Consider the following 25,496-nt stretch of genomic DNA (forward strand, 5'->3'; position numbering starts at 1 on the left):
TTCGACGTGGCAGTGATTTCATTCTGGTCACATTCCATGCTGCCTTGCCTTGGCCAATCCAACTTATGCTGGTGTTTCCTACCTAGTAGATTTCTCCACAAACTACCTTGTGCAGAAAGACTTTTACTAACAGTTATTACAGTTGACCAGGAGAGAATATACACGTGGACTGCTCCTTATATTACACTTCTGGTATAACTTTTTAAAATGTAAAAATTAAAATTAAAAAAAAAAGAGTATGGCAAGAACCATAACCAAAGGCCTCACTATGGTGCACCAGACTTTCAAGTACACTTCAAGAATCTGTGAAGATTCTCAGTCATCCAGGTGATGTTATCTGGAAGTTGACTCCTGGCAACCACTGTAGACTTCTTCCTTATTAAGTTGAAACGTTTCGCTACTTGTCCAAGTAACTTCAGTCTAGTTTATGTTGCAATGGGTGATGAGAGTCAAACAGCATTGCAACACAAACTAGGGGTCATCAGGACCCTAAACCACAGAGAAAGAAACATCCTCACCTCCACAAAATCCAAGAAGAAGGAAGATGGACATCTGAAGACAGCCCTGAAGGTCTATGGATATCCAAAATGCGCCTTTAACAAAGCAATGTCCCAACCCAGGAGGACAGTGGAACAGTCTGAGACCCAGAGCTGATGGAAGAATCTAATCATTCGTTACATGGTGGGTTTGTCTGAAAAGCTCAAAAGGGATTTTGGTAAACACCACATACCCATGCACTTCAAACCCACAAACACACCAAGGCAGAGAGTCATCAACCCAAAAGACTGGACACCAAAACACAGCAGGAGCAATATACCATATACGATCCAATGCAAAGAGGAGTGTTCTACATTGGAGTAACCAGCCACTAAACAGGAGAATGGCCCAACACAGGAGGAGCAATGGCTCAGGACCACAATCAGCATTGTTCCTTCATTTGAAGGACAAAGGACACTCATTGGATGACCAAGATGTACTCATTTTGGATCGAGAAGATAGGTAGTTAGAGAGAGGGGTCAGGGAGGCCATACATGTGCATATAGAAAATCCCTCACTCAACAGGTGGAGAAGGACTGCAGAGGTGGGAATTTCACTCACACCCCCATCCACTGTCCATCTACCAAGCCTATTCAGACCAGGGGGAAGTGAAACCAATGGGGAGGATCTATCAGGAGTCTCCTACCAACTTACTGAGACTGAAGAAGATACTTGGATGAATAGCGAAACATTTTCAACCTAACAAGAAAGAAGACCAGTTGCCATGACTCAACTTCCAGATACATTTCAAGAACATCTGTAGTCTTTTAAAACAATGTCAATGAGAAATTTATATGAATCTCTTTGCTCTACACATAATTCCAGAACAACTGTACAGAATGAACTGTTTCAGAAGGAGACTAAGGAATCAAAATCTCTGAGATTCTTTTGTAATAGTTTGTAGCATAATGCCAGGCATACATTTTGGGATAACAAATATAGTAATGTCCATTTAAATTTCTATTGTATTCTGTCCTTTTATAATGGAGTATAGGCACACCCCAGAGGCAGTAATAATAAATAGGTTTGTAGGAGGAGAGTTGGCAATGTGTGGCAAAAAGAGAACACAAAGAACAGCATAAGCTTAGTTCATCACAGACTCAGATTTATTGATCTGATGTTATTGTACCCTGGGCTACCAGAATGTTAGGATTTGCTCAGTCTTCAAACATGATGAACCGTATTAAGTACAAAAATAAAAAAAGGTGCTTGAGCAAGTCTTCTGGAATCTGCAAGGAAGAAAAAATGGGTTATAGCTTTCAATGTTATGGCTGCAAATGGGCAAGAACATGGAGTAAAAGTCCGACAATGGTTTGACAAACACTGCAAGCAACAATAAAGAGGTTTCAAGATTTGGCACAACTGTGCCAAGCTTCCCTAATACCCACACATTCTCCTCTTCACTTTTCTATTTAGATATATGCAGCCTCACCCTCTGGTTTAGGACAGGAGACAACAACTGAATGTTCCCATCTTCCTAATCCAGAATGTCAAACTCTGCTCAAGCCCAACCTGGCAGTCATAGTTGTGCATAATAATAAATCCCACCACTAGAGAAAGGGGGAAATTTTGATGAATGAGAATGTGAACTGAGTCCTTTCACAATAACCAATAACTGAGTCCTTTCACAATAACCAATACCAGCAACCTCCATTTTGTCAAAACAATCTCTTTTTTAATTTTTGTTTTAATATTGGAAGCTACATATTGCAATTTACTATGCTAATCCTGTTGTTTAGTGCAATAAATTGCACTAGAATAAGCCCACTGAATCAACTGGATTTAGTGAGTCAACTCCTCTGTAAGTTCCACTGATTCAAATGGGCCTATTCTTAACTGTGACATATTATGGCAAAGTATGTCATAGTTAAGAGGAGACCCATTTGAATCAACAGAGCTTATGGAGGAATTGACCATGCAAATCCCCATGGATTCAACAGGCCCACTCTAGTGTGTTTTACTACAATAAGCAAAAGAATTTCAGGCAATTACAGCTTTACCATTTCATCTCTCAGTGGAGATGCTAACTAGCACATATATGCTCATATGATGTCACACTGATTCAAGTAATACTTGGCAGCTAACTAGAAATTCTTGGGTTAGGAATATAGTGCTTTTGTTCTGAAGTATTTATCTGAATGACATAAATGGGCCAAGAGCAGAGAATCAAGACTGAGCAAGCTCAACACAATGGAAAAGCGGTTTCTACACTTGGAAGTTTCTCCTGGCACTTAAAATATGCTCAGTCTTCCTTTTGAAATGGGGTGAGGTTTGGAAATTGATAGTTAGTGATTCAGTCAGAAGACAGCATGTCAGTGGAATAGTTCTTTCCAGAAAAGAAGGGTCCATAATTGTCTAATGGGCTCAAAAATGGGAGCTTTTGATATTACGCAAACACATCCAGACCCTTTGATGGGCAGATCTGCAAGCTTCTGAACAAAAGTATGCCACTTACACCATTCTCTTTATTGATGCAAGTCTTTGTACTGTCCATAGTCATATTCACATGTAAAATATGAAGGGGGCCAATGTGCAGGGAGAAGCATCTGTCTATAGACATCAGTTGATAAGCAAATGCTTTTCTCAAAGCTATTAAATACATATCAAACAGTTTCAATCATACATCATGCTCAATAATGGAGGGGGAGCATTTTTTTCTGTAGTTGACTGCTAATTTTTCCATAATAATTTTCCATTTTGAAAATCCAGTTGTTTCACATGATTAGTACCAGGATGGATGCAATACCAATCTGAGGCAGTATTTTAACAACTGTAAGTATGTTTTTCAGGAGACTATTGCTGGGATGTTGCATACAGTGGTGCCTCACTTGACGAGGATAATCTGTTCCAGCGAAATCGCTGTAGAGCGAAATCCTCGTCAAGCAAAATAAAAAAGCCCATTGAAATGCACTGAAAACCGTTCAATGCGTTCCAATGGGCGAAATACCTACTCGTCCAGCAAAGATGCTCCATAGGGCAGCCACTTTTGGGTGCCTGTGCAGCGAAAAATGCCTCCTAAAAAAAGCAGGGAGCCATTTTGAGCAGCTGGCGGCCATTTTGAAAACTCGACGATCAACTGTTTTGATCGTCGTAATGTGAAGAATCGGTTCCCGAAGCAGGGAACCAATCGTCGGGAAGTGAAAAAAGCCCTTTAAAACATTGTTTTGCGATCGCAATTGCAATTGCAAAAACATCACTGTGGACCGGATTCGTCATCAAGCAGGGTAATCATTAAGGGGGGCACCACTGTATATAAAACAAATCCATAAGAGCTCTTCAGGTATGCTAGAATGTTAATGTTAGCAGTATTTGTTTTAATTTTCCCCTCAAAATTAAATAATGAAAGGAAGTGTGTGATGTTGTTACATATTAAAATGTTTAAATAAAGTTAATTTCCAATTACACATTTGAATTTATATTAATATAAAATTAAAATCACATAATCACTACAATTCTATGTACATCTATTTAAAAGAACAATGGAACATATTCCTAGGTAAGCACATTCAGTATTGCATTAGCATGATTGCACATCTATGGATCACAGTGGGACTTAAACTTTTTCGCAAACATGTCCAGGATCGCATTGCACTTAAGGATCCTCCCCCCAAATATTGTCCTGCCCCCAAATATTTCATTACAAATACCTGCAGCTACTAGAGATGTTTAAATTTCCAAGGTTAACATACCAGATTGTTCAGTATTGTTTTCAAAATATGTCCAATATGCTAAATCAGATCCTATCAATACGGCACCTCAGAATTTTTTGTGGACATTTTCCCATTCCAAACAGTCCCACCATGAACCTGAATTAAAGGTACTCCCTGAAACTACCCATGGCTTACCGTCACACATAGATTCCAACCCACAGCAGTAAGAACAGCACTCCAAAGCCCATAAAGAGTGAAGCCACCAGGGAGATTAGCAGTTCCTTGTAAATATCCCGAGTATACTTGGTAGAGGTTACTTCATAGCTAACATATAAATTAAAGATATAACCAGACAGAGAAGACTGTAGAAGGTCAACGCACAGTGAAAAACTGATACTAGTAAAATACCATGATGTTCTTCCTCAATAGTATTAACACCCTCTATATTACTTCCCTTCCTTTACTTCTCTTTTTAGCTTCTGTGCTTTTTACAGCAGCCTGACATCCACAACTTCAGGAGGGGAAGCTTTTCCCAACAAAAATAGTAGAAATCCTCAAATTTTAATTTCTGTGTAATAGAATGGGGTTCAGAAGCATAAAAGGAATGTAAAGATCCAGGGTAGCTCTAAAAGCAGGAAGTAACTGTTTCTCAGTACCAAATTATCAATAATACATCCGAAGCAACACTTGTAGACTATAAACATGAACAAAGTTTAAAAAAATTATCTCAAAATTTCTAACTATGTGTAAGTAAGACCATTTTACAGAAGCTGCACAGAGAAGGGGCAGGTAGGTGATCACTCAGTAATATTTTATATTGTCAAAATTAAAACGGGAAAAAGCAGGGGAGAGGGTGAAATCCCATTGTGCAATTACACAAATGGCATAGCTTTTAGGCATGACTTGCCCTAAGTAAATAGATCTCCATAAACTCTGGCCAGCATCTCGTGTGCGTCACTGTAACTAATGTGAAGTTATGGTAAATGTGCCAGGCATTACTCCTGGCAAAAAAAGGAATTGTGCAATTGGTCACATGTCCCCTGCATGACCAACTGCTCGATATGCCAGCAGAAGCGCTTTAGGAATAGCACTTCCACCTCGATTATAGGTCAACTACTGCATGTGCATCCTTAAGTTGAGCATAATAGGATTTTCACCATCATGTTCTATATGGAGTTGTGCCACTCAGTGTGTTACAGATAATGCATAAAAAGATTTCTTAACTTACAACAATTTGCATCTAAAAGTCAGCTGTTTGCTCGACTGTGCAACAGGATTCCAGCTATTGTGGCACTTTGGTGACTAACAGATTTGCTTCAGAACAAGCAAGCGTCTATGGATAAAAACCCACATGCATCTGGGATTGCCCTCTTGTCACTCGATGGGGCTCCTTTTGGCAGAAAGAGGATACACGAAGAACCAGGCGGTGAAGAACATGCCGATGGCAAGCAACACCACCGTCAGGTGCGGAAAGACGGCCGGGTTCACTGGGCTGGTATATCTGCTCATCGTCTCAAGCTCCTGAAGTTGGGGAAGAAGAAGTGAAAAAGGGTCCACTGAACATTCAAACTTTTTTTTAAAGTCTCAGTCGCCGAATACCCAGTATGGTGCGGTGGGCAGAACGACACACGAGGGCTCAAGGGACCTGGATTCGAATCCCCCACTTGGCCATGGAAACTCAGGCGGGGGGGGGTGGTACTGGTAAAGCCACTCCTTCACTATCTCACTGAAAACCCCATCTGGGTCTCTCTAAGTCGGTTCCGTCTTCAGGGCAGAGAACACCCCCCCCCCCGATTCAGAGAGTGGCGAAGGGAGGACCAACATCTCCCCCCCTCCGTCCCCCCCAACCTGGCCAATAAAAGGCAATCCGGGTCCTCGAACTGCGAAAGTTCGCTTGCACTAGCCTCCCCCACCCCACCCCACCCAAAAGGGAACTGGGTATCGGGACAAACGAGTGCAACGGCTAAACGGCACACGTCGCTCACCATGACGCCCTCCCTGGTCGCTTCTTGCGGCTTCAGCTGCTTCGGCTCTGGCTCATTCCCCGCCCTTCCCCCTCCTGACAGGTACCGGAAGGACACGTACTTCCCTCGGACGCACGTTCCGCTCTTGGGGCGCCGGAAGTCCGTCCGTCCCATTTCTCCCCTCCGACAGGGCGTTCTCTCAAACCCTGCTGGGAAATGTAGTCCATTCCAGCCGTCTTGGCGGCAAGCAGGCGGAAACCGTGAGGGTGAGCGAACTACACCTCCCAGGCAATATATATCCCCCGCGCCCGCGTTCCTCCTCCCTGAGCGCGGGATTTAGAAGGCGCCAACGGGAAGGTGGGAGGCCGTGGACGAGGGCTCGGGTGAGTTCGGTGGACGGAGGGAGAAGGTAAGCTGAGTCCTGCGGGGACCGGGGGAGGAGGTGGATTCAGGCCGAAGGCGGGAAGTTAGAGCTCGCAAGTCGCCGCTTCTTCAAGGCTGAGGCGCGAAAGGAAAGTAGCCCCGGTGGCGCCTCGGCCCTGAAGGTGCTGCTGAGGTGGGTTGGCAGCTTTTAAGAGCTCGAACAGTAGGGGTTAATGTCGGTCGTACCGGTTTATTAAAACTTTCAGCGTAGGGTCCTCATAAATTACAGACGTACGATAAAACAGGTGCTCAGTCTTGGCTAAGCGGAGGCCACGAAGTGTAGTTGTTTATGGCCGTTCCCGCCCCCCAGCTCTATACAGTACTGTGTCCTGAGGACGTGTTAAACTGCACAGAGGTGGTGGCTGCCATGCTGACCCGTTACATCCCAAGGACACACACACACACACACACACACACACACACACACACACACACACACACACACACACACACACACACACACACACACACACACACACACACACACACACACACACACACACACACACACACACACACACACACACACACACACACACACCAGTTACATCCCAAGGAGGGAGACAGACACACACACGCGCGCGCTGGGGACGACTGACGAAGTATCACAGAAAATACTCCAAACACAGGTATCAAATACAGGTTTGCTCCGCGATATAATCCCCTCTGATATATATATAGGAAAAAAGGAGAGCTGGATCCTGGTGGCAGCTCTCAACGCACTTTTCTACCTCTGGCAGAAATTACTTTTCTATCCTACCTCTGATCAAATTTCATAGCACACCAAGGATCACTGGGTTGCTATTGCCCATTCACATTATTTCAAATTTACTATTTAAGACAACCACTTTGTACTGTCTCACAGTAGGAGTGGCCATTTTGTTCCCAAGATTTCCCCATGTTTAGTTTCTACCTAGGAACATACTTGCCTTGGAAATTAACTCCTTTCAATTGGGAGTATGATTCCTTCTGACTGGCTGTGCTCAGAACTCAATGGCTTCTTTCACAAGCCGTTCAGCTGTTGATTGGCTGCAGTTAGGAAAGGAGCAATACTCAAAAGTATTGGTTTCTGACTAGAAATAGGGGTATTCATATTTGTATAGGAACATGAATACCCACACACAGCTGGAGGTAATGAGGGTCTGGCCCCCTGGAAGGAGGGAAGGCCAGTCTCCTTGCCAGGCGGACCAGGAGCTCTGAAGCGATGGGAAGGGAGAGTGGAGCTGCTGGTGGTGGCAGACCCTTGTTACCTCCAGCTGTGCAGGGGTATTCATATACAAATAGGAATTCCCCCATCTCTATTTCTGACAGATTACCATTCCTGTATTGCCAAGAAGCAAGAATAAGCAGAATCTGGGTCTCATTTTTTTGTGGTGGACTACGGCCCCATCAAATAAGGCAGTTGAGAATCGTAGCCCGACAAATCTAGAAGACAGTAGATTGTAGAAGACTGCTTTTGAAATATTTCATGCATTTAGTAAGAGTTATGTACAAATCCATTGTAAATATGGGCATTTAATGCTCATCAGTTGGTTTTAGTCTTTCTCCAAACTAATGCTCAGTTACATTGGAAAGAAGGCAGAGAGAATTCCATAATGGATATGGATGAAATGATGAGGAAATGAACTGCCTTTCTATTATGCCTTCCCTTTTGGATGACATCTTCTTATAATGAAATTATAAGGTATTTCATAATCAAAAGTCATTAAACTATGTTATAAATTTGAATGCTGGCAATATTCAACTATCTGGTAATCTAAGTAGGTTATAGGTGCTTTTGTCATTCTACCTGTCTCGTGAGCATCTGTATTTTCTTGGAAGAGAAATTTTCTACAGTACTGTGTTTTTTCCTTCCATTTCTTTAGAACTCATTTAATCTAATTTTTATTAATTAATTGATTTAATTGAACAAAGGTCATTAATTTTCTGATATAATGGTTTACTTACTTGCTGGTTATTGTTAACCTTTCATTCATACCTGTGATTTTGCTTCCTAGGTTTCTCCTGTGTTGTATCACCTCAGAATTAGATTTCGACTTTGTTTTTGTTACAAAGATGGGAATCCATGGTTTGGCCAAGCTGATTGCTGATTTAGCTCCTGCTGCTATTCGCGAAAATGACATTAAGAGTTACTTTGGTCGGAAGGTGGCCATTGATGCATCTATGAGCATTTACCAGTTCCTGATTGCTGTACGGCAGGGAACTGATATGTTGCAAAATGAAGAAGGTGAGATCACAAGTCATTTGATGGGCATGTTTTACCGCACTATCCGCATGGTGGAAAATGGCATCAAGCCTGTCTATGTATTTGATGGCAAACCACCACAGTTGAAATCAGGTGAATTGGCTAAGCGTGTTGAGCGTAGAACTGAAGCAGAGAGGCAGCTGCAAGAAGCCAAAGAAGCAGGGGAGGAGGAAAATGTAGAAAAATTCAGCAAGAGGTTGGTTAAGGTGACCAAGCAGCACAATGATGAGTGCAAGAAACTTCTGGCCTTGATGGGCATTCCTTATGTTGATGCACCTGGTGAGGCTGAAGCTAGCTGTGCTGCGCTGGTGAAAGCTAACAAAGTTTATGCAGCTGCTACAGAGGATATGGACTGCTTGACTTTTGGTAGCCCTGTGCTTATGCGACATCTTACAGCCAGTGAGGCAAAGAAACTGCCCATTCAGGAATTCCATCTGAACCGTATCCTTCAGGATTTGAGCCTAACTCAGAAGGAGTTTGTAGATCTCTGCATATTGCTTGGTTGTGACTACTGTGAGAGTATCCGTGGTATTGGGCCCAAGCGTGCTGTGGAGCTCATCAAACAGTACAAGAGCATAGAAAAGATAGTCCAGCAAATAGATGCCAAGAAGTATACCGTGCCTGAGAACTGGCTGCACAAAGAGGCCCAGGGGCTCTTCTTGGAGCCTGAAGTTGTAGATCCAGAGGCTGTGGAGCTGAAGTGGAGTGAGCCAGATGAAGAAGAACTTGTTGCTTTTTTGTGTGGGGAAAAGCAGTTCAATGAAGAAAGAATCCGGAATGGGATCAAAAGGCTAAATAAAAGTCGTCACGGTAGCACTCAGGGCCGGCTAGATGATTTTTTTAAGGTCACTGGCTCCATCACTTCAGCCAAGCGGAAAGAGCCAGAACCCAAGGGATCTGCTAAGAAGAAAACAAAAGGCAGTGGTGCAGCTACATCAAAGTTCAAACGAGGAAAATAAAAATTATCCCCTGCCACTTGAGATCCTCTACGAATACAGTTGTAGGATTCAGCTGTAGCATTCTATAGTTCTGTGATATTCAAAAAAGCATCATCGCTATTGCCTGGCCTTCTGCTTAGCTGAAACAAAAGTGTGTGAGATTAAATGTTTGGACACTGCTAATTAATAGCTGGAGAACCAACCAGGCGAAGACAGATAATAGTGCTGCTGGAACTATCTGAAGTGCAACACAGAGTGTTAAAAGAAATGCAATGAACAAACAAGAACATCTGAGCAAAATGTATTACAATCATCAACCTATACTTTTTAGAGGCATCTGCAGATAGTTGTGCACATAGCTTCCTACTATGGTTTTGTTATCTGGTGGCCAAAATCCTGTTGTATAACTTATACCTGGGAAATGATGATGTCACCAGCAGAATTTTTTGTGATAAAAGATTTCCTCCTCCTGTTCCTCAGATTGTCCAACTTGTAAATAATCCATTTCATTGTGTGGAAGCGGTGGGAGTTATGGGATGGGAAGGGAAGTCTTTAATTACCAAAAGTGTCCTGCTGATAGTCATCCAGTGGTGGAGATTTTTTAATTATTTCTCCCTTCAGTTTCATGGCTCATATAGCTTCTGTGCAATGAAACAGATTACTTGTGAGTCCAGACAAGTCGTACCACAGAAGAAGGAAGCCTTAACTTAATTAAATTCTCCCCTTGCCAGTGACATCATCACCCTTTTACAGGCATAACATATGTTGAGAGGATTCTGGCTAGTATGTCATGCCAACTAAAAAGTTACTTTGTACAGTGATCACTTTGGCTAAAATATTGTTGTGTTCATTGTGTGAATAAAAAAAACAAGAATAGAAGCAGTTTTAATGTGGACCTGTGCAAGAAATTAAGTTTTGGATTTCTTATTTTGATGGGTACTATATATGCTTGGTTTACATAAGAAATTCACATTTTGATCTTGTGGCATTTCTATTTGACCTTTAGAAATAAGGAAACAAGACTGTAGATTTCAGTTGCAGAAACTCCTATCCTATCCTTTCCCCTCATTTCTGTTTTTGTTTTGTTTTAACTATTGTAATATAATAAAGCCCCTTTTCAATTATCGTGTCTTCTTTTATATCACACAATATAAAGTAAATGTTTATAATATCAGGGTTAAACTAACTGAGCCAAAATCTTGAAACACATAACCAGGTTCTATAACTTTGTAAAAGTACTGATGCCTTTGTAAACACGACTAATTATTTCACAGCATCACTGTAGAGCAGTGGTTCCCAATCTTGAGTAATCAGATATTTTTGGACTACATCTCCCAGAAATTCTGGCCACCACAGTTAGTGAGTTCTAGGAGTTTTAATCCAAAAGACCTGAGGACCAAAGCTTAGGTACCACTGTTGTAGAGGAAGAGAAAGTGGGAACTCTTCATTAACTGTGCTATGGATCTTTAGCTTGTGATTTAAGTATTGTGTAGTCTGGTCACCTATAAAAAGCAGTTTTATCAGAATAAGCTAATTATATGTGCAAAAGGTATACCTCTAGAATGGTGAATTAAGAGTACTGTAGTATTTCTGTTTCAGATGGTGTTTGTGCGCCATCCTCTTAATGTGAAAACCCAACTTTTGCTTGCAATCTAGGGCTAATTATTACTGAGGTGGTAAAAGTTATTTATAGCCTCTATCACTTCCAAGCTATGACTGGGAATTTGCATGACTGAGTGATCCTTACTGTGAAAGATTCCTCACAGAAAATAAGATTTTGGGATTGACACCAAGGTGGAGACTGAAATTATAGTTCAGTCACAGATTTTCCATCCCCAAAGACCTGTTTCCCTTAAGAATCAATGTTCCTGTAATGAAAGTCTCCTCTTGCTCTAGCAGCTGCTAGAGGCAAGCACAGTTGGAGAACACACCTGAAGATGAGCTTCCCTCTTGTTCCAGCTTGACGGAGTTTCTTTATTGGCCAGTGGCATCTTTCCATCCTTGCAGAAACTAGTACATATTCAAATAATAGAAAAAAGGTCTGTTCTTTTCTGAAAGCTAAAAAACTGCTGGTGTAGTATACTTGCAGGAAGATAATTCCACCAGCATGGAGAGATTTTTTGTGATAAAATATTCCCACTTCTTTTCTATGCCTTTTTTGACTTACAAATGATCCCTTTCACTGCATGGAAGCCATGGGAGGAAAGGAGGAAGTCTTTCATTAATGAAAACCACTACTGCTGCATTATATTACTAGTGGAGAAGACTTTTGGTAATGAAAGACTTCCTCCCATCGTACTGCTTCCACACAAAGGGTTTATTTGTAAGTCAGAAAAACCATGGGAGAGAAGGGAGATGTCTTTCATCACTAAAAATGTTCCCTCGGTGCTGTCATCTTTTCACAAGTGTAAGTGTGCCAACAGCATTTCATCCAGTAAGGACAAATTCCTAATCATATAGGTAGGTGTTTTTTTTTTAAACTGGAGAAATGTTACTTTTTAATACATTTTTGCAGTCAAGAGATATGTTTCTGTGTCTTGAAGTCAAGACAAATGTTCAATAAATATATAAAATGGATGAGGTGAGGGCTTGAACTGCTGGATAGCTCAGTTTACATGTCTTGCTGCGGAGCTAGAGGCTGGGACTTTGATTCCCCACTGTGCCTTGTCATGGGGCTGGACTTGATGATCCATAGCGTCCCTTCCAGCTCTGCAGTTTTAAGATACCGAGAAATTAGCTTTTATATGCTAACTGAAAGCCTTTCCAGTTTAGTGAGGACAAGAATTGCTGTCTATTTTTTCACCTGTCATCATCTCCCCACACTGATGAATTAGATTTATTTTTTATGTTTTATTCTTAAAATGTCAATAGAGAAGGATTACATTTTAAGAACAGGATTGAAGCAGATTTCGTTTTGTGGTGAAACATTTGTTTTTTTATAGTCTGGGCTTTGTCATGGATGTGTGACTTTGCTAATGATTGCATTGCATCCTTGTTTTGTATCCTAAACGCTTCTGTTGCTATTAAATGAAGCCCTAACCAGCTTGACCTGGCTAGATCTTAACTGCCAGGTGGGTTCATATGGAAGGAGGCGGTCCTTCAGGTTTCCAGGGCCCAAGCCGTTTAGGGCTTTATATGTCAAAACAAGTACTTTGAATTGGGCCTGGGCAGCAACTGGTAACCAATGTAACTTAAACAGAATCATCTTGATGTGTTCCTTAGCGGCCCCACCACTCACCAGCCGCGCAGCTCGATTCTGGACCAGTTGCAACTGCTGGACCGTCTTCAAAGGCAGCCCCACGTAGAGCGCATTGCAGTAATCTATGTGGGATGTTACCAGTGCGTGTGTAACTGAGTAGATATGAAGGTGCTGGGCATTTTCAATCTAATGACAGTAACCATGTTTTTTTCCAAAGCAAAAAAAAAAAAAAAATGCCTGGGTGCTGATTTAAGTCATCTGAAAATCTTGACTGCTAGGATCAGTGGATCATAAAAAATGAGAAACAAAAGATGTACAAGGAAATAGTTTATTATATAAACAGAAGAATTCAGGCATCAAGGAAATGGTAAAAGCCCTCAGTTTCTCAGTGGGCCTGTTCTCTGAAAAGTCAATACTGCTTATTTATGCAGATAGGCATCCAACCAGAGTTCTCCTGAGTCCTTCAGGGAGCTGCAATAACCAAGAGGAGGGGGAAGGAAAATTAAATACATCCTAGGAAAAAAGAATCAGAAGTAATCCTATGAAGTCAAATTAGAGAAATAAGTCTGCTCAGCATCAAGAAAACAGACACCTGTTTTGTAAGTGGGGAACCTCCAATCTACAGGTGTTTCCCATCAGTCCTAGAGCTGCGTCTACTATCTCCGATTAGTGATGCATATAAATAAGAGGCTTATATAAACTTGAAATACATTCCGTAGAAATGAGCTGCACTTTGCAGCCAGAGGAGTTGTTGCATTGCAGTTTTAAGGACACATGCACAGCCTTGAGCTGCGTTTGGTCCACATGGGAAAGGAAAACATTTAATCCCCTGCCAGAATCCAGTCCTCATATCATTTCCAAATTGGAGTTCGTCCTCAAGCTCAAAAAGGTTCCTGCCCACTAGCAGTCTAATCTGTATCTGCTTCATTATCCTTATGCTTGATTGTTCTCTTTGGTACGTACTGTATAATATCTGCCAAAGCTCTCAGCAGAGGCTTGCATTGGTACTCGATACCGTATTTTGCACAGAAAGATTTCACCAGAGGGGCTGCCTTCCACAAGTTGTGACGTGGCATCCGGGGGAAAAGACTAAACAAATAAAATAACAATCTCTGTTCAGCAATGGTATTCATAGGTATTTTGTATAGATAGTGTGGAAATTAAGTAACCTGTGCCCAGACAGCTGATGCTGTAATAGGTACTACAAATGTAAGTTCCTTTTTTTCTTACAAAAGAAACCTCAGTGCAGAAGAGTAAACACTGCCTTGAGCTCCATACTTACTGATGTTCAATCTGAAAATTCAAGTGCCCAGAAAACCAGTCATTGAACAAAGACTGCTCAACATTACAAGTTGCCTGGAGCTGAAAGAAAAAGTAGGGTTGGCATTTCAGAACTGAAATAGTTGTCTTTACTCCTAGATCAGAACTGTGTTTGCATGAAGTCCTGTCTCTCCTGCATCTTTCACACACACCCCCACCCCAGGTCCTTTTTCCTTATTCTTCTGCCAGATCCTGATGAAAATCCAGGGGAGGGAGACAAGCAATCAGACCCTACTCTGGCCTATATAAGTGCGGCTCTTGGGGCAAAAGTGTTTGCTAACCACTGCCTCCTGCTGAGCACTTGATGGCCTCGCCTGCTCCCCACTCCCCATTTACAAATTTGCTCCCTCTCTAATCCTTGGGATTCTTGGGCCCATTGAGTCCTCATGGTCTAAAGCAAATCTCTTCCTTTTCTTCCTGTTCAAATATTTTAATCATATATACAGTGGTGCCTCGCATCACGACGTTAATTCGTTCCAGCGAAATCGCTGTAGAACGAAAATGTCGTTATGCGATTTTTAAAAGCCCATATAAACACATTAAAACCAGATTAATGTGTTCCTAGGGGCTTCAAACTCACCATCCAGCAAAGATCCTCCATAGCGCAGCCATTTTTGCTGCCTGTGCAGCGAGGAATTTGTGCGAAAACACAATGGGTGGCCATTTTGTTTACCCGGTGGCCATTTTGAAACAGCTGATCAGCTGTTAAAAAATCATTGCTTTGCAATGATAGATTCCCGAAGCAGGGAACCGATCATCGCAAAGCGAAATTCTCCCATAGGGAACATCGTTTTGCGATCGCTTTTGCAATTGCAAAAAGTTTGTCATGATGCGATTTCGTCATCGAACGGAGCGCCCGTCTTGCGGGGCACCACTGTACAATCAAATCAGCCTCTCATTCTGTTTCAGCCTGAGCTAACTCCAGAATGCTAATAAACTCCTAGATGGATAGTAAAGTCCTATTGTACATAGTTATACAGTTGCCAGATACGAAAGACCTCACCTGTGTAGAGACCCAGTCCAAGTTCTCATCATAATCAACTTTCATGGGTATATGGTTCATCTGGGACACCCAGACAAACCATGAGCTCTCCATCATCCTACACAAGTAAAGACAAGTATTTACTTTCAGAAAGCACAAGCATAGCCATTAGTGCAGCCATTCTAGACCACAGATCTGTGGCCAAGTTTCTTGCATTAACAGTGCACAAGCATCTATGGGTAATGTGGTATCTTGTAAACACTTAAAATCTCTAAAAGCTTCAAACGTTCTCCAAATGTTCAAATTTCTGTATAGGCTGAAAAACAAGTCTATCTCAAAAAAAGTAGCTTGCACTTGTTTTATTCACATATCAACAAGCTGCAACCACGAAAAATGAGCTGGAAGTTCTATAGCCTAGTCCTGTATAGATTCCCCAAAACAAGCCCCTGCGCCCTAATATGCTTTCAGTAGCCAGCTCAGAATTCTCCACACCCATTCTACTCAAGTCTTAAGCTGAACTTCTCTCTCTTTCCTTCCTGTTAGTCTAATTAAAAGATAAAACCTGAGAAAATAAAGCAGTTAGTACAACCCATAAAGCACAGTAAAGAACCATTAGCAGTAGAACAAGATTCAGTCAGCAAACAGTAAAGGAAATGCAACCTACTGCTCAGACTCCTCTAAATGTCCCCTGTGAGGCTGCTTGTATGCATTTTGGGTCCCAAAGTTGCACCTATGAGCCCACAGACCAGTTCTTTCTCATGTGTTAAAAGCTCCTGAGTTGCTGCCACGTGTGAATGAAGACAGATATTACAGCACTATTGCAAGGGATTCCATCATGACTGAGCACAACATTCCCTCTAATTTTCATTCCCGCTATGTGGGAGCCTCAACCCGTCCGTGCATGGAGAGGCAAACAATTAATCTGAAACGGGAAGTAAACTGGCTGCCTGTGAGCAGTCCCAATGGAGCTCTGTGCATATGCATACCTTAGAGGGAACACTGACTAAGAGCAATCCCAATAACGCACTGTAGTAAAGGACTCTGATTTGTATATTTGATTAAGTGTCACAGGAGACAATCCATCTAACATTAGGAATTTGATATGCACATACAGTGGTGCCTTGCATAGCGATCGCTCTGTATAGCGACGAAATCGCTTTGCGATGGACTTTTTGCCATTGCAAAAGTGATCGCTTTGCGATGGTCTCTATGGGGGAAATTCGCTTTGCAATGATTGCAGGGAAGCGATCATCGCAAAGCCCCCATTTTTGGCCAGCTGATCAGCAGTTTCAAAATGGCTGCCTGCTGTTTTCAGGCTCAGATACCTCGCTTCAGAGGCACTGAAAATGGCGGCGCTGTGGAGGATCTTCGCTTAAAGATGAGTTTTTAGCCCATAGGAATGCATTAACCGCGTTTTAATGCGTTTCTATGGGTTTTTTATTTTTGCTTAGCGATGTTATCGCTTAGCAGCGATTTTTTCTGCACGGATTAACATCGCCAAGCAAGGCACCACTGTATTGCTATTTGGGAAGAATCATTGTTACAACAATGCATTTATGAATATAATGTGGATGAAGAAATAGTATTTGGTATAATTGATTATTTTAAAAATTGTACACATTCCGAAAAGCACAAGTGATAATGCAGACCTTGTTTTATCCTACAAAGGTTGTATTGTTGCTGTAATACTCTGATAAAATATAATTAGAAAGAAGTAGCATGGGATTTGGAGAAAGAGATGGCACCATATGATTGACATCAGCTGATGTTTGCCATGGCTAAGTTCCAAATGAAACGAATCGGCCAATGTTAGCGACTACTTACTTGACAGCCAATACTTTCAGTGAAACAGCCATGACTAACATTAGCTCCATCAGAATCTGTGTTGTGTAGTACCTGAATAAAAAGTAGTATAGCAGAAAAGCCTTTGGTCCTAGTATGTATGCTTGGACCAAGAATAACCGGGCAAAATGGGAGAACTGCCAGATCAGATCCTAGGAAAAGGGAACAAAACTCAGAAAGAAGCTTGAAGCAGGTACATTAGACATTTCCCTCATACATTTATTGTGAAGCAAGCCCCCGCTAAAATAGCATCCCTCGGTATATTCTCCTATTGTTATCCAAAACTGAATGGCTATCCACATTCCAGGGTAGAAATGACAAGCCCAGGAAGGTAGGTGGCAAAGGCAGCAAGATCTGCTCTTCATTCTGGTTCGCTGGGCCTCCCCTGACAGGAACTGTATGGAGGACTGCAGGTGTCCCCACTTTGGTCAAGATCCTTTACAATGTTCGACCTTGTCCCACAATAGGTGGGACCTATTGCAATAGGGATACCCACTGCTCTTAAGGCCACAGGCCATGATACCAATGGGCATCCTCTCAAGTCCGCTCCTTGTGGAATTCTTTCCCAGGGGAGGCCCACTAGCCTAGTTCACTGAGAAGGTTTCTGAAGGTCGCAAGGCCTTTCTCCCAACACAGTGACACTTCCCTGCTGGTGGTTTAATTTAATCATAAGTCTTTTCTGCTGTCCTGATAGTGGGCTTTTGCTTTGTTTGAATTTAGAGAACTTTTTTAACCTTGAGACCCTTTTAAAGGATAAAAGATAATACAGTGGTGCCTCGCAAGACGATGTTAATTCGTTCAGCGAAAAACGCTGTCTTGTGAAAACATCGTCTTGCAAAATGCGGTTCCCCATTGGAATGCACTGAAATCTATTTAATGCGTTCCAATGGAAAAATTGTCATTTTGTGAAAATCGTCCATAGAAAACATTGTCTTGCGGAACGCGGTTCCCCATTGGAATGCACTGAAATCTATTTAATGCATTCTAATGGGGAAAAATCATTGTCTTGCAAAAATCGTCCATAGAAAACATCATATTGCGAAGCGCAACAGCGATCGCAAAAAACAATCGTCTTGCGGATTAATCGTCCTGTGAGGCAATCGTCTTGTGAGGCACCACTGTAATGTGAACAAGAGTGTTTCCTAATGTAACATTTTAAAGTTTGTGTCAAGAAATGTATCTACACTACACAGGAGTTTGATAACACAAAAGTTTCATGATTTTCTAATTTTAATAGGGTCCTTAATGGCTCTCTGTGACAGAGCTTTAGCGTCCTCCTGTGAACTACAGGGGACACTTCTAGGTACTTGACTAAACTATGAACCCCAGGATTGCGGAAGATGGAATTACAGGGATATGAAGTTACAATAGGATCTCTGTATCCATGGGGGATCAGTTCCAAGTCCCCCTCCACAGATGCCCAAAACAACAGATAATAGCAAACCCAATACATCAGTGGGTCTCAACCTTTTTGACACCAGGGACTGGTTTAGTTGAATACCCAAGGAACGGGGTGTGTGTGTGTGTGTGTGTGTGAGTGTCCATGTGGGCATGGGGTGTGGGGGCATCTGCATGCGTGCGGGGGACTGCGTGCATGCATGTGAGAGGCCGGTGAGGTGTGTGTGCATGCAAGAGGCAAGGAGGCATCCGTGCATGGGTGTGTGTGTGTGTGCTGGAGCATGTGTGGGCGGGAGTGTGTATAAGCACATGTTCCTTCAGCCCTCGAAAATCTGTCTCAGTGGCTGGGTCCTTCCAAGGCCATGGACTGGTACCGGTCTGTGGCCTGGGGGTTGGGGAACCCTGTGATACATAGCATGGTATCTTGCCCCCTCTAGTGGCCAGTTCTGGTATCTTCATTTTGGAAATGTGTATAATGGTTGTTGTGGGTTTTTCGGGCTCTTAGGCTGTGTTCTGAAGGTTGTTCTTCCTAATGTTTCACCAGTCTCTGTGGCCGGCATCTTCAGAGGACAGCACTCTGTGCTCTGGTGCAGTTTGTTTGGGAGTTGAGTATTTATGGCTGTGAGATCAGCTTTTGTCCTTTTCAGGAGATGGGTAATTATGGTGATCAGTGTGTTTTTGTTGTGGGTGTATTGTTGTGATAAGGAGGACAGATAATCTGTGAAGCTTGCTCAAGGCCATGCAGGGTGGCTCTTTTGGAATGCACAGTGGGGAATCGAACTCTTGGCCTCTAGCTCTGCATCCAGAAATCTAACTCTTTGAGCTATCCGGCCAGCAAGGCAATACTTACCGCCCAGAATTTCTTCTTGAAAGCAACATAGAAGGTGTGATAGTGGAAGAAGACAGGAAACAGCAGTGGTGGCATAGCTTACAGGGACCATAAAAGAAAGAGGTCATTTTCAGCCAGAGTAAATGTATTTACCACACACGGAAGTAATGTTAGCTGTTATCAGGGAGGTCAGTGATACTAGCTGATGGTTTAGGTGGCACATGAAAGAGACACTGACAGTGAATAATGGGCAGAAGGTTTCAGCAAAGTGAAATGTAAGAATGCTCAGGAAGTCTATAAAGATCACTGCATTCAGAGCTGCAGTTCCAACAGTTGGAGAAAGGGTGGAACCCTTTCCCTTGCCCTAGCATAGCGAGTCAAAGGGTGCTTTGCTGGTCCCTGTTCCAAGCCTACCCCTCTGTGGCCCAATTGTGGGTTTTCAGGAGTGGGGCTGCCAGAATCTCCACGGAAAGCATCCAAATGCATATTCAGGGATCCTTAATTCCATGGCAACGAGGCACCATTGTTCTAGCAAGAAATTCAGGTTGCCTCCAGCGATGTCTTGCTTCCCAAGAACCACAACACTTCAACCATGTGTTGGAGGTCCAGTTTCATCCCTGCTCAAGTGCCAAATCTATTCCTTTGGATTTTGCTTATGCTAGCACACCATAAGCCTGTTGCACAAGCTTTTCACACCTTGTCACTGCATTATGCTAGGCTGTATTATGCTTAGTACCAGCTTCATTACGCTAAGGTAAAGGTAAAGGTTCCCCTTGACAATTTTTTTGTCCAGTTGTGTTCAACTCTAGGGGGCGGTGCTCATCCCCGTTTCCAAGATGTAGAGCCAGCGTTTGTCCGAAGACAATCTTTCTGTGGTCACATGGCCAGTGCGACTTAAGACATGGAACGCTGTTACCTTCCCACCGAGGTGGTCCCTATTTATCTACTCGCATTTGCATGCTTTTGAACCGCTAGGTTGGCGGGAGCTGGGACAAGCGACGGGCGCTCACTCTGTCGCGTGGATTCGATCTTATGACTGCTGGTCTTCTGACCCTGCAGCACAGGCTTCTGCGGTTTAGCCCGCAGCGCCACCACGTCCCAGGTTCATTACGCTAAGAGGGTCCAGCAATTTTTGTGGTTCCAGGAGCCCCTGCAACAGTTTTTAAAAAAATAAGTTTCATGACAGAACTAGAAACATGATTCTCCTCTACAACAAGGTGAACCTTGTGAAAAGAGAAAATGCTTGGGAAACTGGAAGTGGACTATTATCTACTTCCAGTTGCCACCCTGCCACAGTATTTTGGTGGCACGTGGCAGTAACACCAAAGGGCTGAAAGTGGCTCCTGGACCCACTGAGATTTCCCATCCCAGCACTAAATGTTGCTTCTGATAGCTTTGATGGTAATTCCGCTGTCCCTTGCCCAACTGCTAACAGAAAAAGTAACTATGAAGGGAACACCAGCTCCTCATCCTATTAGCATTACAATGTGTCTACTCCCAATTGGGAACTGGGGGCGGGGAGAGGTGCAAAGGGTTGTGTACAGTCAGATGTCAATGAACAATGAACTTGAAGCCCTGTTCACCTGGCTGACAAACAGCATTGTTTGGGCTGCTACATTGTCAGGTCTCCTTGACCACACTATGGCCAGCTGAAATGGTAGGATAGGAATTCCCTATACTGTATAGCATGTGATTCCACTAACTCTTGTGTTCTTTCAGGAGACTGGAGATACTTACTGAAGAAGAAATATTTTTGTTGATGATTGTAAGGCATATACTTTATTTTCTTCCGCCCCAGCTGTGAAATGAAAACAGACCACTCTTTCTTGAATATGGCTAAAGAGTCAACAATGAAATCATACTGCATAATTTTTCTACCACATGATGGACATCAGGCTCTTTTCCACACCACTGCAGTACGCAATGGTCTAGCACATTCTCTCAGGTACATTAAGTGCCCTTCTAATAAAAATTTTAGAGATTAAGCGCTGATGAGCTCCTTCTCATTTGGCAGCATTTAGCTCTGATTGGGACCTGCAACTTAGTGGATACAAAATGATCATTCACAGTTTGGTGTTCCCCAGAGGTAAATACTGTGCTTCCATCTCAAATGCAACACGCCTTCTGCCCCAGGAAATCTATGAGCTGTGGCAGACAATAAGAAAACTCTTGCTTTGTCCACACCCACTCCTGAGAAGAAATCTAAGATAAAAATCAAAACCTTCTGAGGTTAAAGAGGATTTACAATAAATGAAGAAGGCACTAAGTGCTTCATGTTCTCTCAGAGGCTTTTATGACTTACATAAGAGGTCAATGGGATAACTTGTTGCATTACTCGGCCTGTATCCTGTTACAGTATACCTGCTTGCATACACAATTATAAATGTCTGACAATCAGTTCCAAGTGTTCAGAAACTTCAGCTGGTTCAGGATGCTGCAGCCAAACTGCTGAGCAGTGTGGGTTACAGGGAGCATGTAACTCCCTTATTACGACAGACTGCCGATCTGTTTCTGGGCCCAGTTCACAGTGCTGGGTATTACCTATAAAGCCGTATATGTCTTGGTTCCAGACTATTTAGAGGATTGTTTCATTCCATATAAGCCTATTTGGCTTTTAAGATCTTCTGGGGAGGCCCTTCTCTCAGTTCCAACACCTTCCCAAGCTCATGAGGACACAAGAGAGGGCCTTCTCGGTGGCTGCTCCCAGCCTTTAGAACACATTGCCCTGAGAGGCCAGATTAGCTCCCTCCTATGTCCTTCCTTTTCAGGCAGGCTTTTAAGCAAAATGTGTTTAGGGAACACCATTTAAAAAATATTTATATAGTTTAAATTTTTTTTTAAAAAAAAGTTAATTTTTTAAAATATTCTAAAACATTTTTTTAAATTGTTTTTAATCCTGGCCAACGTTTAATATATAGTTTTGTATGGTATTTTAAACTTGTTATTATTGTGTGATTTTAATTGTTGTGAGCCACCTTGGGTCCCCTGTGGGGAGAAAGGCGGCATATATAACTGAGGAGAGTTATATTCCTTTTGACCAACCAGAAGTACATTACTAGGAAAACTATCATCATTTTCACATCCTATGAGCAAGCACTGTTCAGGAGGAATAGCAACATAGCAAAGTGTAGCCAGATCTGAAGGTGCTTTCTAGAATCTTGCCCTACTGAAGGCCATTCCAGGTCCAGACTACAACAGCTACTATAGGTGAGAGTGCGGGGGAAGTGAGTGAATATTGCAGGGAACAAAAAAAAAAATGCCACAGGTGGTTGGATGGTGTCATTTATGTCATCATTGTGACATGCTTGAATAAAAATGCAACCTTGGGTCCTTTTTAAGGAGAAAGGTGGGGTAAAAATATTTTAAGTAAATAATAAACAAAAGTAAAACTGTTTCACATACTAAGCCCCTTCTTTACCAGTCTCCTCTTTAACAACTATGGCAGTATTCACCACTATGAAATGTGGGGGTGGGGGAAGAATATTACAATTAAGTCCGCTCTCCTGTAATGATTAAAAACGAGACTGGACAGAACTGGCACTTTTTAAGGAGTGTGCCACCTCAAGCTACTGCTTCACGGTCTTTCAAGCTGACCCAAAATTTACTTTGAGAGTATCCAGTTTACAAGTGAACCCACATGTCTAATCAGCCACAGAATTATGCCAGGGTGCACAGATAGTACTTAAGAAATATGACTAAGCAAAGTACAGGGGGAAATACAAAGCTTTCATTATAAAAGGGCACGTGAGCAACTTGACACTCACTTCCACAGAGAGGGACTTCCCCAGTGTAAACAAGAAAGGGTGAATGTCCACATCTGGATCCTTGGAGAAGCAATTGGGCTTTGCATGATGTTGAGAATGCAGAAGGTTCCACCACTTGGCCGAGGCCCCCTGTTGAAAGGAGAATCAGAGGCACTGTCAATACAGCGAAGAAGGATGAAGAAGAAACAGGGCAAGATAAGGTTTGATAGGGCTGGATGCAGACCCCAGCGTAAATCCATTTGGCCTGCCGGGCTCTCTGGATGCTGTGGCTGGTGGCGCATGCCTGTGTGTGTGTGTTTCTGCCGCATATGTCTGTGTGCCTATCAGTCGGTTTGTCCGAGAAGGGGCAGAGAGGAAGATTAGCTAGCAGTGCTCAAATAATAAGAGCCAGAGAAGGAAAGACCAAAAAGGCCCTCAGGAGTTATTTCCTTGCTCATTCAGCAAAGATCAGATCAGGGCCATTTGTGCACATCCTCCAGGGAAGCCCAGCATGGTGTGCTGTTGCTGCTCCCCTCCCTGGATGATATGCACAAGTGGAAAGAATTAAAGTGCTCTTAAACCAGGAGGTTTGTACTGCATACTTAAGCAGCAATGGCTTTTTCTTTATGCATCCCTGAAAGAAAAAGTTACTGAACTTCCTTCCTTCCTGCATTATGGATGCTGCTCAAGTAAGTTATTTCAGTTTAGTAATCCACATGTATCACTCAGAAAAGTTCTCAGAAAACGATCACTTACAATAAGATGACACATCACAAATCTGTGCAAAGCTTGGTTCCACTTGGTCTTCTCGAAAACAGAAAGATGCCCCAGATCATGCTGGAGCCATGCAGACTGGACCTGGAAGGCAAACATGACTGCTTCAAGAAGAAACAAAACTCGGAGTGTTTACAAAACTAGCGTCACTTGAATGGCCTTTACAACCTTTTCCACCTGCTTTAATGAGTAAGAAACCATGGTGACACTTTTCCAACTGCTCCATATAGCAGCTACTCCTTGGGTTAAGTCTAGACAGGAATTTCAGAGGAATATCCATATCTACTTTAAATTATTACCTATAGACAAAATGAGGAAAAGTTAATGTTTAGGATCACAACTTCCTCAGCTGCCCAGTCAGAAGTGGTGCTGGCTGGAGGACACTGTGAGTTGTAATAAAGAAAACCCCAAATTTTCCCAAGCTCACCAACTCTCATAAGGTACTGATATGCAGAACTCTCACAGTGATGGTCTATGGTGGAATTCATATAACAGTGGAAGCAAAGGACATGCTAAATATAATAATAATTCAAAACAAAAAAAAAACTTTAATCGATCTGGCAAGCAGAAGGGAGAAAACTAGTTCGCCAACATTTTCAAGGTTGGAATGGCAGGTTTGCCCATGGCTTTCTCTTCTGACCACAGCAACTTACCTGGGCTATAGTAAGCAAAATCAAAGACAAAAGAAAGGGTAGTAAAGATGTCCCAAAGTAGATGAGGATGAGCCAAGATGCAATATCTAGTACTAGGATGTGACAGAGGAGGGCCAAGAAGAAGAAGACATTGGGTTTCATGAGTCCCATCTTCTCTACTGTGCTGCGCAGTTCCCGGAAGTCCATGATGAGTGTTTCCTATGGGGATATCCAAAATTACACCAGCTCCCTAATCAAGAAGGGGACGACAGTGCTATCGAGGTAGTCTTACAAAACAAGAGAAGTACATGGACAGGTGAGTTGAAGCATCAAGCTGAGCAATTCTGAACGCACTCGAGATTATGTCTCAACTTCCTCATACACAAGTGCATAGGACTGCTGCAAATCTCCCCTTGTACCTGTCACTTTCTCACTGGCAAGACTATTTTAACATCATCATTTCAGAATGCACGTAACATGACTGCTTGTTTGAAAGCATCTCTCACTTCAAAATGTCCCAGCATGTAGAAAGCTAATATGTTGGGAAACACAGGGCAAAGAGGGGTTAGACCCAGATCACTGTTAGATGCTTTCTACTCAGGAACCTGCAGCAAATGTTGGTTTATTAGGATTCTAGTAAAAACTAGGGGGCATCCAAAGCTGTAAGTAGCCACTCCACTCCAAACCACCTTATGATGGCTTGAAAGGTCTAAATAGAGTGTGTTTGTGTGTTTAGCTGAATGCAGTTATGTTGTTCTGCACTACATGCCTGCTTGGACAGAAAGTCAATGTAACTGTGGTCCATCAAAAACAGTGCCAGACCCCTTTTAGACCTACCGATTCTGTACAAGCACGATGGGTGTGTGGATCGAAACAGCAGACATGTGCAAGCAGTTCCAGAAACCCTCCACTCATAAATTTTCCAGGTGAGCCATGAGGCTGACCTCTAAAGTCACTGTGTCACAACTCTTCTATGCCCAAAAAATAATAAAGGGCCCCCAAACGGCATCACCACAAAGC

At 42.6% G+C, this 25,496-nt stretch overlaps 3 protein-coding genes across 5 annotated transcripts in view; 1 reads left to right on the plus strand and 2 right to left on the minus strand.

The window, feature by feature from the left end:
• Window positions 1–1,621: 1,621 nt before the first annotated feature.
• On the minus strand, window positions 1,622–6,340 carry TMEM258 (transmembrane protein 258). Its single transcript, XM_020806965.3, has 4 exons — window positions 6,173–6,340; window positions 5,599–5,708; window positions 4,383–4,511; window positions 1,622–1,766 (listed from the first exon to the last, which is right to left on the minus strand). The coding sequence occupies exons 1-3, from the start codon at window positions 6,323–6,325 to the stop codon at window positions 4,385–4,387; spliced, it is 390 nt and encodes a 129-aa protein (XP_020662624.3). The 5' UTR covers window positions 6,326–6,340; the 3' UTR covers window positions 1,622–1,766; window positions 4,383–4,384.
• Window positions 6,341–6,404: 64 nt separating this feature from the next.
• On the plus strand, window positions 6,405–10,881 carry FEN1 (flap structure-specific endonuclease 1). The gene is made up of 2 exons (XM_020806964.3): window positions 6,405–6,560; window positions 8,572–10,881. Exon 2 carries the CDS (start codon window positions 8,630–8,632, stop codon window positions 9,776–9,778), a length of 1,149 nt encoding a protein of 382 aa, XP_020662623.2. The 5' UTR covers window positions 6,405–6,560; window positions 8,572–8,629; the 3' UTR covers window positions 9,779–10,881.
• A 2,389-nt stretch (window positions 10,882–13,270) lies between these two features.
• LOC110086173 (acyl-CoA (8-3)-desaturase) overlaps window positions 13,271–25,496 on the minus strand; it is a 41,983-nt gene continuing 29,757 nt past the window's right edge. The window contains exons 3-12 of one of the 3 annotated variants that reach the window (XM_072985536.2): window positions 24,498–24,695; window positions 23,827–23,928; window positions 23,092–23,220; window positions 21,065–21,125; window positions 19,349–19,425; window positions 17,155–17,252; window positions 15,280–15,376; window positions 14,239–14,318; window positions 13,920–14,045; window positions 13,271–13,427 (exon numbers count right to left, since the gene is read on the minus strand). In XM_072985536.2, the coding sequence (XP_072841637.2) occupies window positions 13,376–13,427; window positions 13,920–14,045; window positions 14,239–14,318; window positions 15,280–15,376; window positions 17,155–17,252; window positions 19,349–19,425; window positions 21,065–21,125; window positions 23,092–23,220; window positions 23,827–23,928; window positions 24,498–24,695 (1,020 nt within the window). In that variant the 3' untranslated portion in view covers window positions 13,271–13,375. The remainder of the gene's footprint in view (window positions 13,428–13,919; window positions 14,046–14,238; window positions 14,319–15,279; window positions 15,377–17,154; window positions 17,253–19,348; window positions 19,426–21,064; window positions 21,126–23,091; window positions 23,221–23,826; window positions 23,929–24,497; window positions 24,696–25,496) is intronic. The other 2 variants (XM_078383583.1, XM_072985537.2) reach the window with 2 other exon arrangements.

The sequence above is a fragment of the Pogona vitticeps genome, chromosome 1, assembly GCF_051106095.1.
Source record: "Pogona vitticeps strain Pit_001003342236 chromosome 1, PviZW2.1, whole genome shotgun sequence".
Classification (NCBI taxonomy): domain Eukaryota; kingdom Metazoa; phylum Chordata; class Lepidosauria; order Squamata; family Agamidae; genus Pogona; species Pogona vitticeps.